At 34.4% G+C, this 17,757-nt stretch overlaps 2 protein-coding genes across 2 annotated transcripts in view; one reads left to right on the top strand and one right to left on the bottom strand.

Moving 5' to 3' along the window:
• LOC108359255 (ras-related and estrogen-regulated growth inhibitor-like protein) overlaps positions 1-17,757 on the top strand; it is a 110,677-nt gene that overhangs the window by 3,569 nt on the left and 89,351 nt on the right. The window lies entirely within an intron of this gene.
• Positions 15,832-17,757, bottom strand: part of LOC108359251 (uncharacterized) — an 8,047-nt gene continuing 6,121 nt past the window's right edge. The window contains exon 2 of the mRNA XM_017611004.1: positions 15,832-16,409. Within this exon, the coding sequence (XP_017466493.1) occupies positions 15,832-16,409 (578 nt within the window). The remainder of the gene's footprint in view (positions 16,410-17,757) is intronic.

Consider the following 17,757-nt stretch of genomic DNA (forward strand, 5'->3'; position numbering starts at 1 on the left):
AAAAAGAGCAGGAAAATGCATTTCTACTGAGACCCCACAAGTCTAATTCAGAATAGTTTTGGCCCAGTTATTAAAGTTTTCTGTAAATCAATCTTTGAAGTTAAAAAACAGCATCAAAAATCTCATTATTACGATTCCGTTGAAAAGATCTTTAAATATTTTTATGCAGATTTTTTAAGCTTAATCGGTTTTGTCATCTGAGGGTACTTTTTTCAAAAAGTTCTTCGTCCGTTTTTAGAGGTATTTTCGGTCCATCTCACGTAAATATTAATAATTTAGTATATTGCCGGCTCGAGGTCCATCAGTATGTAAATATTAATATTTTTATACCCGAGCGCACTTGTGCACATTCCAATGAAAATCGCGTATCTTCCATTACAAATTTGCTTGAAACTGAGCTACGCCCCCTTACTAACAAAAGCTAACTATGGCACTGCAACTTGTCTAATAAACAACACATCGACCAATGAAATAAAGCAAATGGTTAGTTTCGTTCCTCAAATTCTCTGCAAAAAACTGGTAAAACTTCGCAAAGCTAAATTGCTCTCATGGAAAGAGGGATGAACCAAAAAGTACCTGAAAGCTTTCGGGTAAAATTTGTTTACAAATAAAGCTGTTTTTATCATTTGGAGAAATTATTCACAAATAAATATACAAGCATAGGTAAATTAAAAATTCTTGCAAAACTTGATATTTCTTCGTTCCGATATTTAAATAAGATAAATGTGCTTTACTTTTTGATTACTCAATTTGCAACTTCTGACGAAGATAGAATCTCTTCTACTCCCTTATTGTACCCTTATTTGTCAGAGAACAGAGTTCGGGAACGCTGTCTGGTAAATTCTGGCAAATAATTACAACTTCTGCCGAGTTTGGGGAGCGCAACTATTATATGTACATATGTACATTAGACTGCATCACCAAAAAATTTTGCCGTTTTTCCGCCAGGATTACAAAATTTTTTATATTTTAAGACGTCCACCAAAATATTTCGGAAAAATTTTAAGATTTAAGTGAGCTGAACCGATTTGAAAATACCTCCAAAAATGGAGTTTTTTATGAATAAAAATAGTTTCTTAAAGATTTTTTTTGAAAAAATACCCTAAAATGACAAAACGGTTTAAGCTTAAAAAATTTCCATAATAAATTTGGGATTCAAAATTACACCATCGTAATCCTTGTTTAATTCTCTATAAAAAACATGTTCCAATAAAATGGAGTTTTTCAAAAACTATTTAAATTTTTTTTTAACGAGGTGATTTATTTTGTGCGAGTAAACAATGAAGTCTCTACGATGAACAGAACCCGAGATAAAATAATTTGAAGAAGTACATGATTATTTAGTCAGAATCACGAAAAAATCCAAAATTTGACAGATCATATATCCGAAGAAAAAGGAAAAAATGCGAAGCCAATCGAAATTGTGACACCAAATTTGGTGTCTGATATGAAAAAGAATGCGTCATATATATGTTATATATATTATAACATAGAATAATAGTAGTGTAAGAATTGTAGGGTTACATTTTATAATTATTTTATGCCATTACAGTGTCTGAATTTCGTTTTAATTTGATTTGGTCGTAAATTAATTTACATCCCGGGATCCCGGAATCCCGAGGGCATGATCACGGGATCGGAACTGAAAAGGGCTCGGAACTCCCGGCATTCGGGATCCCGAATCCCGGTGCTATATGCCTTAGTAGGTATACATTTATGTATGTACATATGAGCGAAATGTAATGCATTGATTCTGGTTTTGACTTTTATCTGCTTTTCTCTCGTCAGCACAAATCTGTTTTTGTTTTGGTTACAAAGTCCAACAAGTTCTTAGCGATAGCGTTGCTATCTGTTGTCGTTTTTAGGCCCAGACGGTATTCCACCGTTGCTCTAAACATACATACATATGGTGTTGCTCTCTTTGTGCATTCTTCGTGCAAAATACAGAATATCTCTCCTGAAATACACGGCTGCCACTTTGTCGAAATGTTAACAAAAATGGTTATTTCTTTTAGCTCTGGTAACTTCCGATCTCATTTGGAAACGTTCAGCATAAATGCTTAAATCATAAAAATATTTTAAAATATCATAAAATATCTGCGTCAAAGTTACATATATGTACATTTCTTGCGCACGGAATTTGTTTTTGGATACCAGCAGATACGAAATTATGACTTATGATTGGCGAAATATGTGACGGCATGGTGTCGGCTGCTTCCTTGCGAATTTGGAAAACTAGTTTTTAATTTTTTCACCCAAAATTGAATGCAGTGAAATATTAGGCGAGATTTAAGTATTAATCTGTGGAATTAGGAAGCTTTGCTTGTCTCAAAAGATTTTTTTTAAAGCTATCTTGCCTTCTTAATGTGAACATCATTGCAGAAGTTTATTAATACTCTTACACAAAAATAATTTTAAAAATAATTTGATTTATTAAATCAAAAATACGAACACTTTCTCCAAAGGAGTGAAATTCTATAAATCAGTGATACTTAAACTGGTGGCCCGATAATTAGAAAAGATTTATTTTTTCTTTGTTAAATTTGACTTATTTTTTTAGCAAAATATACTTCATAGATACTAGAACGAAAACCACATACCTCAAAGTTTTAAACTTTGTACAAGATTTATAATAATTCGATAAATTTCAAAAAAAGTTCATCAAAATTTCAAACATTGCAATAGGAATTTCTAGAAGAAAATTGGTTATGCATTTTAGTACTTTTCATATAACTACTTATGTAGGTATGTATGTAAGCCTCAGGGCAATTTTCGGACAAGCTCGTAAGTGTAAATGTAACACCCATTGTTTATTTATGTCAAGAGAAAAAATGTTTTTAATATTTTTGGAACTTTTTAGGAAAAAAATGTTGGTAACATTTTCTCTGAGTGAGTGGCAACTGTGCACTATTCTCTCTTTTCGAAATTTTGTATATACATACATATGTATGTATTAATATACTTACTTAGGTATACATGTGTATGTTTACATTGGTGTATAACTTCATAGACTTTGTTTTGGTATGGCCCAATCAGTGGCGTAGCCAGAGGGGCCTATTGGGGCGATAGATCCGCGCCCCTTCGTCAATAAACCAATACTTTTTTTACTTTTGATTTAATAACAATACCATTTTATCCTTCTGATTTGTCATTTTTGAATTTTTCCTTTCTGAATTGAGCAAATATATACAAAACCCTCAGTAAATCAGAAAGATTTATGGAAATTCGAAGTTAATGCTAGTAATATACTGAACATTAAAGGAAATTAAAAACGAATTTTCTCTGAAAATTTACGTGATGGAATTTTTTATACATTTTTTTCGTAGCTTAGTACTAATACCTACCCTAATTTTTAATTCGTTTTTTAAGGGAGATACCATGTTGATGTTGTTGTTGTTGTAGCAGCATACAAGTTCCCCAAAGAGTTTTTGGGGAGTGTTGCTGGAGTGACAGTCCTTGGCCAAATATAAATCTGGGTCGTTCCGGTTACGTAGGCCTCGGTTATCTGCTAAAGTCTGGAATGGTATTCATGATCTTTGTGAAGATGAATCCAAATTCGAAGAGGAAGAGCAGTTAATCTACACAGAAAAATGTATATGTATAAGTATATAAGTTCTAAAACAAAGCATTTTTTCTTGTCTAGCAAAATACGAAATGGTATGACTGAATAGTATTAATAATCTTTATGAAGACAAACCCTACCTCGAAAAGAAAAGGCGCAATTTCTCTAAGAAATAAATTGTATAGATGTGTATAAATTTGCTTAATACTGATTCTGAATGAAGAAAACTTATAGTGATCTAAAAGCTTAAATTTGTAGAAGATTTGTTCTAATCATGAAATACAAGAAAGAAGAGAGGATAAAAAATATGTCTATAGAGTCCTATAAAAATATGTCTACACACAGTGCTTTATAAACCTGTTTTATAATATACGTTCTTTATTAAGACCATTATAAAACCCCTATAATAGTACAGTCTACAAGTAGAGTCTTACAAAACCTTTATAAAACCGATTGGTCTTCACACATAGAAATATATAAGCATAAGAATGGCTCATATACAGTGGTGGAAAAATAAATAGGGACACGACATTTTAACATTTTTTTCCTATTTTTCTTTTGTTTATTTAATATTTATTATTTTTTTATAAAAGTATACTTCATTATCTAACAAAAACCATATACATTTTTTTGGGTATGCAGTTTTGTAGCCCATTAAATTTTAGTAAAATAAAGTGCAAGTTTGAAGTTTCTAAAAAATCGCGTTTATTTTTTATCATTTTTATTCTGAATGTATTACGCAGTTCTTTCCATAAAAAAAAACTGTCGAACATACTTTTTATGGAAGAAAATGCGTTAAAAAAATTGCCAAAAGTCAACGCGATTTTTTAGTAACATAAATAAAACTTACTCTTTATTCTACCAAAATTTAATGGGCTATGAAACTGCATACTCAACAAATTTCTAAAAAAATCTGATTAAAAAGTTGAAAGTTTGCAGATTTTTTATAATTTTTGCACAAAGTTTGAAATATGAATTTATAAGTTTTTTGTTAGATAATGGGCTATAGGAAAATAGGAAAAATTTGTTAAAATGTCGTTCACTATTTATTTTCCACTACTGTATGTATGAAAAATTACACATGCAATGCCTCTAGCGATTGAGGGTATAACCTTTAAGCTAACGCTGAAGTTTTTTAAACCCCCTTGGCGAAAGCCTGGCTACGCCACTGGTCCCAATGAGCATGGCAAACATTCATTTGATGGGGTGCAGTGCACTTTCAGCTGTTTTCTCTAAGCTTTTTCGCAAACAAAAGCTATGAAGTTTTATGTGTATGTACCAGGGATGTTGCGAATATTTGCATTCGCATTCGTTATGCGAATGATTCGCATCATTTTACATATTCGCATTCGACATTCGCATTCGCATCAAATGATACGAATGTTTTGCGAATGCGAATGTGTACATGGGCAGAGAGTCCACTCTAATATTGTTGAAATAACCGGCTTTTAGCTTCTGGCGCTAAACGGTTAAGTAGTATATCAAGCAACATTGATACAAATAATTTTAGAATCTGGAGGCATTAAAAAATGTGAAATTAAAGCCCAATTGAAGGCCTGTCTTAAAGGAAAACTAAACTAAAGCCCCTATTATGAGTTGCATTCGATCTTCGACTGTGGTCGAAAGTGCTGATCGAACGATCTGGTATTATGGCGCTCATTCGATGAAGATTCGCTATTGCGAATTTCGCACGTTTAGTTTGTTCACAATAGTATATTTTTCACCACTGAGAAGGTTTGTTTACAACTCGAGAAATAAGAGGGTTTAAGTGCAGTCTTTCGAATATATTTTGACATACAATATATTTAAGAAATTTTGTGATCCAAACCTAATTAAAATATATTAAAACTATAAACAGCTCCATGATTTTGTTATCAGAGATCTTGCCAACAGCGAATTGGGATTTTCTTTCATAAGTAAAACCAGACATTCGAGCTTGTGTTTACTGTTAACGACGTTGGAACTGCTTGAAATTAATAAAAAATTGAAAGAAAACAAATGCAAAACCATACATTTTTCACAATTTTCTAATACTTCGCTACAACAACGAAAGCAAAATATCGAACTAATGCATATATGCACAGTTTCTGTTGAAAATCGCAATAATGCATATTAGAACCGAAATTATGCATATGCACACGTTCGTTTGAAACCCGAAATAATGCATATGAGAAAAACGAAGTAATGCATACATGCACAGTTTCGACTCAAAACCGAACCGAAATTGTGCATACATGAAAACAAACTTCTTTCAGCGCTTAGGGATTAAAACCCTTACTAAGTAGAAGCAAATAATTCATATTAGAAAAAAACGAAATTATCCATATGCACACTTTCGTTAGAAAACCGAAATAATGCATATAACAAAAACCGAAATAATGCATATGTGAAAGACGAAGTAATGCATACATGCACAGTTTCGGATGAAAACCGACATAATGCATATGAAAAACCCGAAGTAATGCATACATGCACAGTTTCGGTTGAAAACCGAAATAAAAGGTTCTTTCCCTAACAATCAGGACCGGGTCCGGTAATTAGAGAATAAGCGAAAAGTTTGGGACATAATCCAGAAGTAAGGGAACGCAAAAAACCACATTTCGTGCCCAGAATTTGTGAAACAGCTAGTGATGTGCTGAATTTTCGGTACCCAATACCTCAAAAAGATTTCGGTACCCAATACTTCCGTTTCGGTACCCGATACCGATTCTTTACATTAAACCTTCGCGATTATATGCATTTCAAGTTAAGAAAAAACTTTATTTACGAATTTATATAACATCGGCTAAAACACTTGAACTTATCGCAACATAGAAATATTATTTCATCAGTTTTAATATTAGCTGATCCAATATTCAAGAAACATGCTTTTACGGATGAAGAAGCCTTTCAGGGGGGAGATGCTGTAACCAGTTAGCGACGAATTTCGGTTCGATATCGCACTTGTTTACGTAAAAATATTTCATATCATACGTCAACAAAACCGATGCCGATTCGAAAATTGTCGCTAACTGGTTACAGAATCTGCCCCCTACAAAAATGATATCGTCTGGAATAAAAATGCTTCAAACAAGTAAGAGATTTTCTGCACTATGGCCTCGAACCGACATATGTATATACATCTTTCATTTCGTATTAAAAGCTCTATTGGCTCCTACATTACCGTTTTTTATAGGCGAGTCTCCCCTGAACCATTTTTTCACTATTTTTGGCCTATGTGCGGTTTTATTCGAAACCTAAATGTTTCGGTACCGAGTATCGAGAGTACTGGATACTTTTTAAATCGGCACCGAATATCGATCAATACTTAAAAGTATTGAAATTGAATTTTTGTTTCAAAAATTTGATTTTAAGAATATAAAGATTGAAAATACATTCGCTATCCCTTAAAAGCACCAAGTAAATGCAGGCAACATGTAAACACAACACAGCTGATATGCACTTTGACGCTTTATCCATTTTTACCCGGAGAAAAAGTCCGGACTCTTTCGGGCAGGAAGAATAAGACACGATCCAATACGTTCCAATTTTCGCTCTATTACCCATTTTGTTGAGTACTTGAATGGTTTCTGGGCTATTTTTGGCACCCGCGGGATCCCGCGATGCGTACGAGAAAGAACCTAATGCATATGAGAAAATATCGAAATTATACGTATGCATACTTTCGTTTTAAAAGCGAAATAATGCATATGAAAAAAACGAAATAATGCATACATGCACAGTTTCCGTATAAAACCGAAATAATGCATATGCAAATAAAGCATACATGCACAGTTTCAGTTGAAACCGAAATAATGTCTAAATGGACAGTACGTTAGGCTTTTTCATGCTAAAAAAATCAGCACTTTTCGGTACATTTTTATTATAAGCAAAATTATGGACCTAAGTAACAAAAAATACTTCTTTTTAACAATATTTTCGTATATAAATGAAATATATGTAGTTCATAAAAAATAAAAGTGTTATTCATTTTAACATGAATGTACACATCATTATACACAGGAGCCAATAAATTATTTTATATTTATTACATTTTTGAATAGCAATAATGAGATCGTTCCTATTTCCCAAATTTAAATAGTCAGAAATTCTATACATTTCATTTTAAAATTACTTTTAATTTGAAGTTCACTTTCAAATTTTTAATTAGAAGCCGGTTTCTCTCTTTGCGCCAGGAAATAAACTTTATTCTTAAGATCCTCTTAGTTGCTTCGTTTGAGTATGGTATTGAAAAAAAACTAAATTACATATTTTTTCATACTGTGAAAAAGTACCACTTTTTAAGAACTTATCTGTATTTCACCATGGCTTAAATAATTTTTCATTTACGCAAAAAAAGTAAAAGACTAAGAATTCGCTAAAAAGAGTATCTAACTCGATGTAATGCATGCAAAACTCTTTTACAAATTCAGTAAATTGAGAAAAAGGAGTTGTAAGTTATAGGCAAAAGCCATTTGAATATTAAAATTTATTGTTATTAAACTGAAAGTTACACATTTTCGAGATAACTAACAACACCCGACAAAAATTTCAGCCTTCTTTATAAATAGTTTAAGCTCCATCATATTATCGCAACTGGTACGTAACGATCCGGCGATATGCCCATAAAACGATTGATCTTTTTGTTGTATTAATTTCTTGGGCATATCAAACGTTAAACGCCAAATTTTGTTTGAATTGAAAATTCAGTACAAATCAGTACAAATTTTTAAAATCAGGACATTAGCGTACTGATTAAAGAAATGAATAAAATCAGTGCAAGAGTTGAAAAATCAGTACTGTCTGGCAACAGTACTTTTGGCTGACTTTACATCTGGATGTTGTCCCCAAGTATAAAACAAACTGGGGTATTCATGATTCCATATCTGGGAATCATAAAAAAGTTTCAAGTAGTTTTGGATAGTTATGGTCAACATCATGAAATACTTATCACACAATTCACTGTTATTTTCTAAGATATACTTACACCAAATTGTCTTCAAATCTTTGGTGTCCATCTTGTCATCTGTAAGGTAGACATTGCCAACATCAGCAGTGGACAAACATCACAAAACGTTTACGGACTCATCTGCGTGTTTAAGTTCTAACGGTTCAGTTATGCATACCTGGCATTGCATGAGAGTTGTCACATAAGAAATCTGTTAAATTAGCTTCGCGTGTAAGCGGTTACCCAACGCACGGCATTATGTAGAAGCCTGTTTGGTTTTGATTTCTACGTAAAAATTACATTATATGCAGTGCAGTGCAAAGCATGCATAACTGAACTCCAAGATCTTTCCTCCACATGACTATTAACATGATTATACATATATATGTATGTATGTATGTATGTAAATAAAACACAACTTCGGTCCGTTATGTATACATATCTGCAAAATGCAATCTCTTGAATACACTTCGTCTACCACAAAAAAGTCTAATTAAGTTCAGTTTACACATATTGCTCAGATTTTAGGCGGGACTACCTTGAAAACAAGACTGATTCATTTTTTTCTCAAACTCAGGAGAACAGTCATTTTAGATACTCCACCAAACTATGCTTAATGATAATTCAAATTCCTAAGGATTTTTCTCCACCTCATCCAAAATGTTGAAAGTTGGAATGTGAAGTAGAATTTACGCATAAAAAAGACAAACGGGTAAGAACATTGCCCAGAGTCTAGTTAGGTTAGGTTAGGTTGATGTGGCAGTTGGTCCAATGGACACCTCACTTGGACCTTGCAGGTCCATTGTGATACCACTGTGAACTAAGTGACTATTCTGCATAGAACCATTTTGAAGCTTTTATGAAGCGGAGGATTGCTTTTATTTCTATACCAAACAGTTAGTTAAGAGAGCTAAAAATGTGCCTACCTAGAGAGCCCGCTGTTCTCTTAGCTAAAGCTGGGCAGCTACAGAAGAAGTGCTCAACTTTTTATTCTTCTTCCTCATCTCTTCAACTTCTGTAATATTCATGGGAGAATATTCCTAATCTCGAAGCGTGCCTACCAAATAGCAAATGACATGGTTACACAGGCCATTACCATCGAAATGCCCTCTCTCGAGAGGCTAAGCAGTTATTTTTTCTTATCAATTTGCGGCCATAGTAGCCTAATTGTTGTACAAGCGTCCTCGTCTACCTATAACCTATTTGCCTCTTGAATAATGTTATTTCTAATTCTTAATTTGCAGGTTGCCATAGGTATCCCAATTTACCTCTTTTTTCACACAGTGGAAGATTGGTACCTTTCCTGGCTAGCTCATCAGCTCTGAAATTTGTCTAGCTTGGATCTATCCGTGTAAAAATGTATTTCCTCTTCTCCATCGTCTTGGTGTTTACCATTCTCTTCTTGAAGAGCCTACCAAAGGTAGGCTTAGGGGCAGAGATTTCTTGGTTATAACAAAACATTGTGTGAAGTATGGCCGAACCTAGCAAAGGCCGACAATAAGATTCGATTTGGCATAAGGAAATCCAAAGTAAGGATATTCCTTGGCGAGGTTAGCCCAGTAGACGAGGATCCGGGCGTCGATGGTGTCAGTACATCAGACACAAGAGTAGTTAAGGTGGAGACGGCAGGACAGCAGAGCGTACTGTTAGTGTCATCATACATGTCCCATGATCGAGACAGCCCTCCACCTGAAATCAAAGTCTTAATAGATCGAAACACCAGACAAGCCACGATTATTGGTTGTGACGCAAATGCCAGGCACCCTGTCTGGGGCAGCACAATGAAAAACGAGCGAGGTGAGTCCCCTCTACACTATATACTAAATACCAATCCGAGTATATGTAATAGCGGCAATAGACCAACCTTTATCTTCCCAAGTTCAGACCGGTTTTCTGGATGGGAGGAGGCGTTGGACCTAACACTATTATCTGAGAATAATGGCGTTACCGTTGCGAACTGGAGAGTTTCCGAGAGGCCATCGATGTCCGATCACTGCTGGATACTCTTTAATCTACGCGGTTTATCCTACACCCCCTCAAAATACAGAAACCCACGGAGAACCAATTGGGTAAAATATGATAAAATTAACTCAGGAAATAGCCTATTTCCTTTGGAGGAAATATAACGATGTATTGTGGAACGACTTTCCGTCATCCCTTGTCAAATTTGGTTTAGAGCCAAACTGGTTTCGGCGTTGTACCATCCTAAAAACCAACTACCTGCGAAATAACGGAACATAAACTGACGCAATCACGAAAACCAAGAAATAAAAAATAACGGGTTTCTACCCGCCGGCGAATACAAGCAACCAAAAAGCACCTACCTGCGAGATAATGAAACAAAAGCTGACGCACTTAGATGGGTATGTATGACCTAATGACAGTTAAAAGAGATAGTAACACGAATACATAAAAGCAGAAGGAAACACGAACTATTTCAGAACGAAAAGTGACACTGAAGATGACACAACGCCGAAACCGGTTTGTCTCCAAACCAAATTTGACAAGGGATGACGGAAAATCGTTCCACAATACATCATTCTTTTACCCTGTTAGAAACACAAACAACCAAAAAGAAGGAAATATAACCTCATCAGATGAGATAGAACGAAACGTAAGCAATTTAGAGAGGGTGATGACCAAAGCCTATGAAAAATCGACCCCATGGAGTGTCATGAAAAAGAAATCCCCGCCCTGGTGCAATGGGGAGCTTAGAGCTCTTAGAAATAGTGTTAGAAAACTTTTTAACGAGTGCTTTAGGTCCAAGAAATGAGACCCTTACAAAAAAGACTTAAAATCGTACAAAAAAGAACTGAGAAAAGCAAAAGCCAATTCCTGACAAGCCTATTGCTCCTCATTAAAGAATGTCAGAGACTCGGAGCAAGATACTCTCAAAGGAGCACACCAATGTCTCCTTTATTAAAGGGACAAATGATATATGGACAAGCTCCATTGATGAAACCGTAGAAATGTTAGTTCAATCCCACTTCCCAGGACGTAAACAGCATGCAGCAACACTAGGTGGAACAGAATTTCCAAGCACACCTAGCACGGACCTGAAATCAACAATAAGCATAGAGAAGATCACCTATGAAATAAATAGTTTCTCACCATTTAAATCCCCAGGCCCGGATGGTATTATACCGGCCATGTTACAGCAATCAAAGGAGTGAATAGCGCCTCTTCTTCTAACTCTTTATAGAGCCTGTATTAATATGAACTATGTCCCCCTGAGTTTTCAGCAGCGGATATTTTAAATCTAGTACTTGTTGCCGAAATTCAAGCAATAGCAAAGCTTTATGTTGCATTTCCAGTACCTTTTTTTAATTCCAAAAACTTCAACTCTTCTTCGCTTTTCTTAAAAAGGAGTATTTCGGATATTGTAATTTCATCCTCAATTATGTTACATAAACAAGTAATTTTTAAGCAAAAAACAAAACCGACTTCAAATCTCATATAAAAATCGATCCAATGATCGGATCGAAACCAGATTAGTATGTAGTATGTAGTAGATGCATCCAAATACAATAAAATATAAATAGCCTTTTATTTAACAGCGAAAGTTGATTTTGGCACAATTTATATAGCACAATAATCCAGTATTTTTTTACTGTTCAATTTATTACTATAATCGACCATCAGATCAAGGTGCAGAGACAGTATTTTCACGGATAGTAGTCGAGAGCTCTAGCTTTAATTTAAGCCTAAGTGGAAAGCTCTATCACCTTTTGTCTCTTTGCTAGAGCTTTTCAAATATTGCTAAAAATGCGATTTATTGACACTTTGACCTCATTTCATCTACATATCGCCCACCTAAATCTAAAGAGCGATCAACTCAAAACAAATTTTGGGTGATCTTTTTGCATCCAATTAATGCAAATATATTTTGATTTACGATTATATACATTAACTAAAAAACTACTGTTATACTTGTTTTTGTATTAATAGAGTTGAAACTGTACGATCCACAAGCAGTTATATTTCCCTCTCTGAATTTTGAGTTAGCTCACTTTAGATCTAGGTGTGCGATATGTATTCATAAATCAAACCAAACTTTTATAAAGTTAGTTAACAAATGAAGAATGAAAAATGTACATACATACAGTGGTCGAAAAAATTGTAGTCGCAGTTAATTTTTACAAGTTTTCGCAATTATTTTTACTTTTTTTTATTTAATTTGAGTTATTTTTTTATCAATATATACACAGTTCATTTTTTAACAAAACCCGTATAAATCCAAGTTACAAACTTTTTACAATATTTACAAAAATATTCAATATACGTTCGTAAAAATTTCGAGCTTTTTAATTCGATTTTCTATAAAGATTTCGAGTGTGCAGTTTTGTAGCGAACTCAATTCTAGTACAATAAAGTTCAAGTTTTAAGTGGCTAAGCATTTTCACTTAAAATTTTTTTCCGAAGGTGTTGCAGTTTTCTTCCATATTAAGAATAAATTGTGTTTATTTGTTACATGAAAGCAAATGCGACAAAGAAAATTCTAAAAAGTCAACAGTAGTTTGCATAATTTTCAGGGTTGCATAATCAGTACTTTAGTTGCAGTTGTATTTCTTATGCAACTTTTTTTACTCATGAAATAAGTGAAGCAAAAAAGAAAAAAATTGGTCAACACCTGATTCCTCACAAAAAAAAAACAGTTTATCCCCCGATTCCCCACGTAAATTCCCCACAAAAAATGGTACATTCCCCGATTTCCCACGCAAACTGAAATTCCCCGCAAATCGGGGAATGCCCCACGAGTTGGCTTCCCTGCGTCATTTATCCCAAAATCCCGAGCCGATGGAAACTTTATACTCACAGATTCGTAATCAGCACGAAAAAGTCTATTAAAAATAGCGCTGCCAAGTGTCCTGTATTTGCCGGGACGTCCCGTATTTTGCATTAAATTTTAAATGTTCCGCCGGGACAAGATTTTTCCCGTATTTTCGACAATTTCATTATTCTTTTCAACCTGTAAACTTCTAGCAAGCATTATTGCATGCTACTCTGTAAGAGAAATATAGCTAAAAATTACCGTTGATTTTTTAGATACATATTTTTTTTTTTGTGGAAGGTGTTGCGAATTTTCTTCCATATAACACATGAACAAAACTGACCTTTATATGGAAGAATATGCGCAACACCTTCCACAAAAAACAATCTAAAAAATCATCTGTAATTTTTAGCGACTTGAAACTTTATTGTACTGAAATTGAATGGGCTATAAATTAAAATACATATCGACATTTTTATGAAAACTTGTTCAAGTTTAATTAAATTTTGTGAAGTTTTAGAAAGCTTTAAAACTTTTATTTATTTGGTATCTGATATAGATCGACCCATGATACAATAATTTTTAGAAGGTAGTTTCACTTCTTCTTATCCGCCATGTTAGCTATCTGACAGAAAACATGTTTCGCATTTTTTGTTGTACCAACTTTTCAAAAAAAAAATCCAGCTTTTGACGTTGGAAAAATAAAACAAAGAAAAGCCAAACATATAAGTAGAGAAATTTTCGAATATTTTGTAATAATTTTCTTAATAAAAAATTAACTGCTGCTTTCGTGGATATTGCAACACACGGAATAGATGTAAGGATACAGCTATAAGAGCCACCGCACACCACACTACTTTATCGGCCGCCTATTTAAATGATAGGGCTCGCTTGAAATATGTACATGAAGATGTATGGAGGTGCGCACATTACACCAGCTTAATCGCGCTGTGGTGCAATGGAAAGACCAGAGAGCACATCTAAATTGGCGGCCGATAAAGTCCGTGGTGTGCGATGGATCTAATCCATTATAAACAAGAAATATTGCTGTTATATTTTCATTTTTATGATTTTTATTCATGTGATTAGCAGTGGCAAAAATGTTTGTATAAATATATATATTTATAAAAAATTAAGTGATCAGTTATGAATGTTTCATAAATTTTTACATGTTCTGTTAAAAAATATCTAAAATAACAAGCGATAATCCCCAAGTTCTATATCGTAGCAGTGGCCACATTGCGTGTTTGTCACAGACACGGTTTATGTCAAAAATTTTGAAGTGAAACTACCTTCTAAAAATTATTGTATCATGGATCGACCCATATTTTAAATGAAAATTATTAACAATAAATAAAAAAGATAAGGTGCCAAGAGCATCATTTTCAATTTTGCTGATATTATTTTGACCGCAACTGTATCTCTTACTTTGTTTTTATGGGTTTGTCAATTATATGTTTACGTACATACTTTATTTTAATTTTATTTATCATAAGCTTACAACTAATCTGAGAATTAGTTCGTTGGAATGGATCACCTTTGTTAGTATATGGTTCGCAGTTGGGATTTTAAAGCAAACCCTTTATTTCTCATTTGTCCCGTTAAATTTTTGGGATATATTATGCATTGTAGCAGAGGAAGATGGAGTCCCCAACTGCGATGGAAAAACCGAGCGGAGAAGGACTTGACATTTCCAATTAGCGTCAGTTGGCACAGAAATGAAACGACCAGCGCGCTTTGTTGAACTCCGCCAAAATTGCTTACTGCCATACCTAAACAAAAGCTCAAGCGTTGTCTAGCCTTCAGAAAATAGGCTGACTTCCAAAACATCAATTGCACTGCATACGTACAAAGTTTAATGTTCCATAACGCCAAACTACTTTTCCAAAGCGCATCCGAAAAGTTATCTAAACGCATCGCTTCGTTCGTTTTTGGTTACCATTGGTGTTTCAAAAATAGAAAATTTCGAAATGGTGATCATTGTTTTATTAGATATTCAAAATATGCAATGTATATGGTTGTAGTGTTTCGGAACTCTGCATATACAAACAGTTTAAATACCACAGTAGAACAGTATTCAAACATTATATTGGTACGTTTTGGAAGTCAGTGATACTCATTTTGTATGAAGAATACCGAAATAACGTGGCGTCAACGCTAAGCGATTGGAACATCCGATTTTGACAGGAAGTTACGAAGTGAAGTTGGCTGCATAAAACCGCAAAATTGTCATTCTCGTGTTTAACACAAAGACACCTATGCTTATTGTTAGTGTTAGTTCTGCATATGACATAGCGTTGACGCTTTTGCCTAGGTATGGCACTTCGGCGTTAACGCTAGGCGTCAGAAAACGCTCCGTCCAACGCTTTTGTTCATAATATGAAGAAGAATTCAGCGACTCTGGCTTGCGAAAATCAAGTTTAACTCTCCTTAGGACTATTTTCATGGTATTTAGAATATGTGTATTTTTGTAGGAAATATGTATTATTAGTTTTTGGATTGCACAGCTTCGCAAGTCCAAAAGTCACCAAAATCTGAATTCCTTTGAAATTGAAACCAAAAGTTGTATGTTTAAAATCGTTCAAAAGATTTATTTGAATGAGAATTATGTCGTTCATAGTTATTATACAATTTTTCTTCCTCCGATTCTGCATTTAAGGCGTCATTTTCCTCCTCTTCTTGCAACTCATTCATTTTAGTTAACATATGCATTCTAAATGCCCTTTGCCTTTTAGTGGTCAGTTTCTCATAATCAGCCAGCAAACTCATGAAAAATAATGAATTTCCGTTTTCTGGTACACGTTCTCTGGCTTTTGACTGTACAAATTCAAACACTGGCGGTACCACTGGCTCTGAAACCAAAGTTCTACTTCTTTTGGATGGTAAGTGGCTGTTTCTGACAATACTTGTATCTGATTCCATACTTTCAATATTTTCATTCAAAGAAGGCGGAGAGTCAAGATCTGTACAATCAAAATTGCTTATATTACTATACTGCGGATTGATATGCTCATTTAAAAAGGACATGCTATCAGCCCAATACCACTTCTTTTTCTTGCCAGCCGATCCTGATGACTTGGTTCTTTCTTCCCGCAAACATCTGGTGTAGGCATTGCGCAAGCTTGCCCATTTCCTTTTGCATTCCGATACTATAAATATATTAAAAGCAGTAAATTTAATGTTAAATAAAGTAAACAAAAACAAGTAAGAAAGTCTAAGTTCGGGCGGAGCCGAACATTAAATATCCGGCGCAAGTATTAAATACTAGCAGACCCGGCGAACTTCGTCCCGCCCAAAATTTTTATATATTTTATTGAAACTTTTTGGTCCAACATTTTCACCAACAATTCACGTTTACGATTTTCATTGGCACATTTGTCTGCTAAGATTAAGGTTTGGTGGTCATTTGCCGCTTTAAATAACCTAATGAAAGTGTTATATATGTTCTTGAAATTCTCCAGTTGTGCGGCATTTCATAGCACGGTTATTCGCAAAGCGAAATACATTTTTTCCTCTTCACTCCCTGGCGGCAACAATGACCCGGTTCTATAGTGAATGTCCTAGAAGCTTTACAGTATAGTAGGTGGCAATTTCAAAATGGGTGCGAATCATTGTTCTACAGAAATGCAATATACATATGTGACCTGGTCTACGGAAAGGGGGCTTAGGTGTCAAAAAATCAATTTTCACTTTTTGGTTGATTCGGATGGAAGATGAGATGCTTTTTCACGTGGTGAAAAGCAGAAAATCCTAACTTGCTTAGAAGTGTACTAAAAATAATAATAATATTAATAATAATAATAATAATGTTAATAATAATAATAATAAAACTATAATAATATTCCGACCAACAACAACACTTACTGGACCAACAACAACACTTACTGGACGTCCGGCGCGGAGAACAATTAACGAGATAATGAGAAACTGACGAAACGAGTTGCTTACTTTTAACAGCTTTTTCACAGAAAACTAGTTTTCGCACGTAAGCTCCCTTTTCGTAGACCAGGTCACATATACTTATTGCAGACGAAATACCTTAAAAGTTTGAACGCATAATAATATTGGAAAATCACATCCATTGGGCCAATTGCAACGCAGGAGCGTTCGATATACTCAATGGTGCAACAGGTCGATTTAATCTGACCTTCACGGCCCCTTTTCTCACTTGGCTATTTTTAGTAATAGCTCGACTTCAGCACCACTTGGCAGCACGTTTTTGCAATAGTATTGCATACATATTTAAAACATTAGCCAAATCGGATCATAAATAAGATTTTTAGTAATAACTCAACTACAGCGCCAACTGTCGGATTAAATTGTGAAACTAAACCATCCAGAGACCCACTCAAATACACAAAAAGTTTCGTTAAAATCCGTACAACTATTTAGGAGGATTTCACTCACAAACACACCTACAGAAGAATAAAAAAATTCATTCAAAGATAGCTAAAGTTCGGTAGGTTTGTAGGCCTCACACCCCTTTTCAAATAGCCC

The sequence above is a fragment of the Rhagoletis zephyria genome, unplaced genomic scaffold (genome assembly GCF_001687245.7).
Source record: "Rhagoletis zephyria isolate East Lansing unplaced genomic scaffold, Rhagoletis_zephyria_1.1 Rzeph_scaffold_00367, whole genome shotgun sequence".
Lineage (NCBI taxonomy): Eukaryota > Metazoa > Arthropoda > Insecta > Diptera > Tephritidae > Rhagoletis > Rhagoletis zephyria.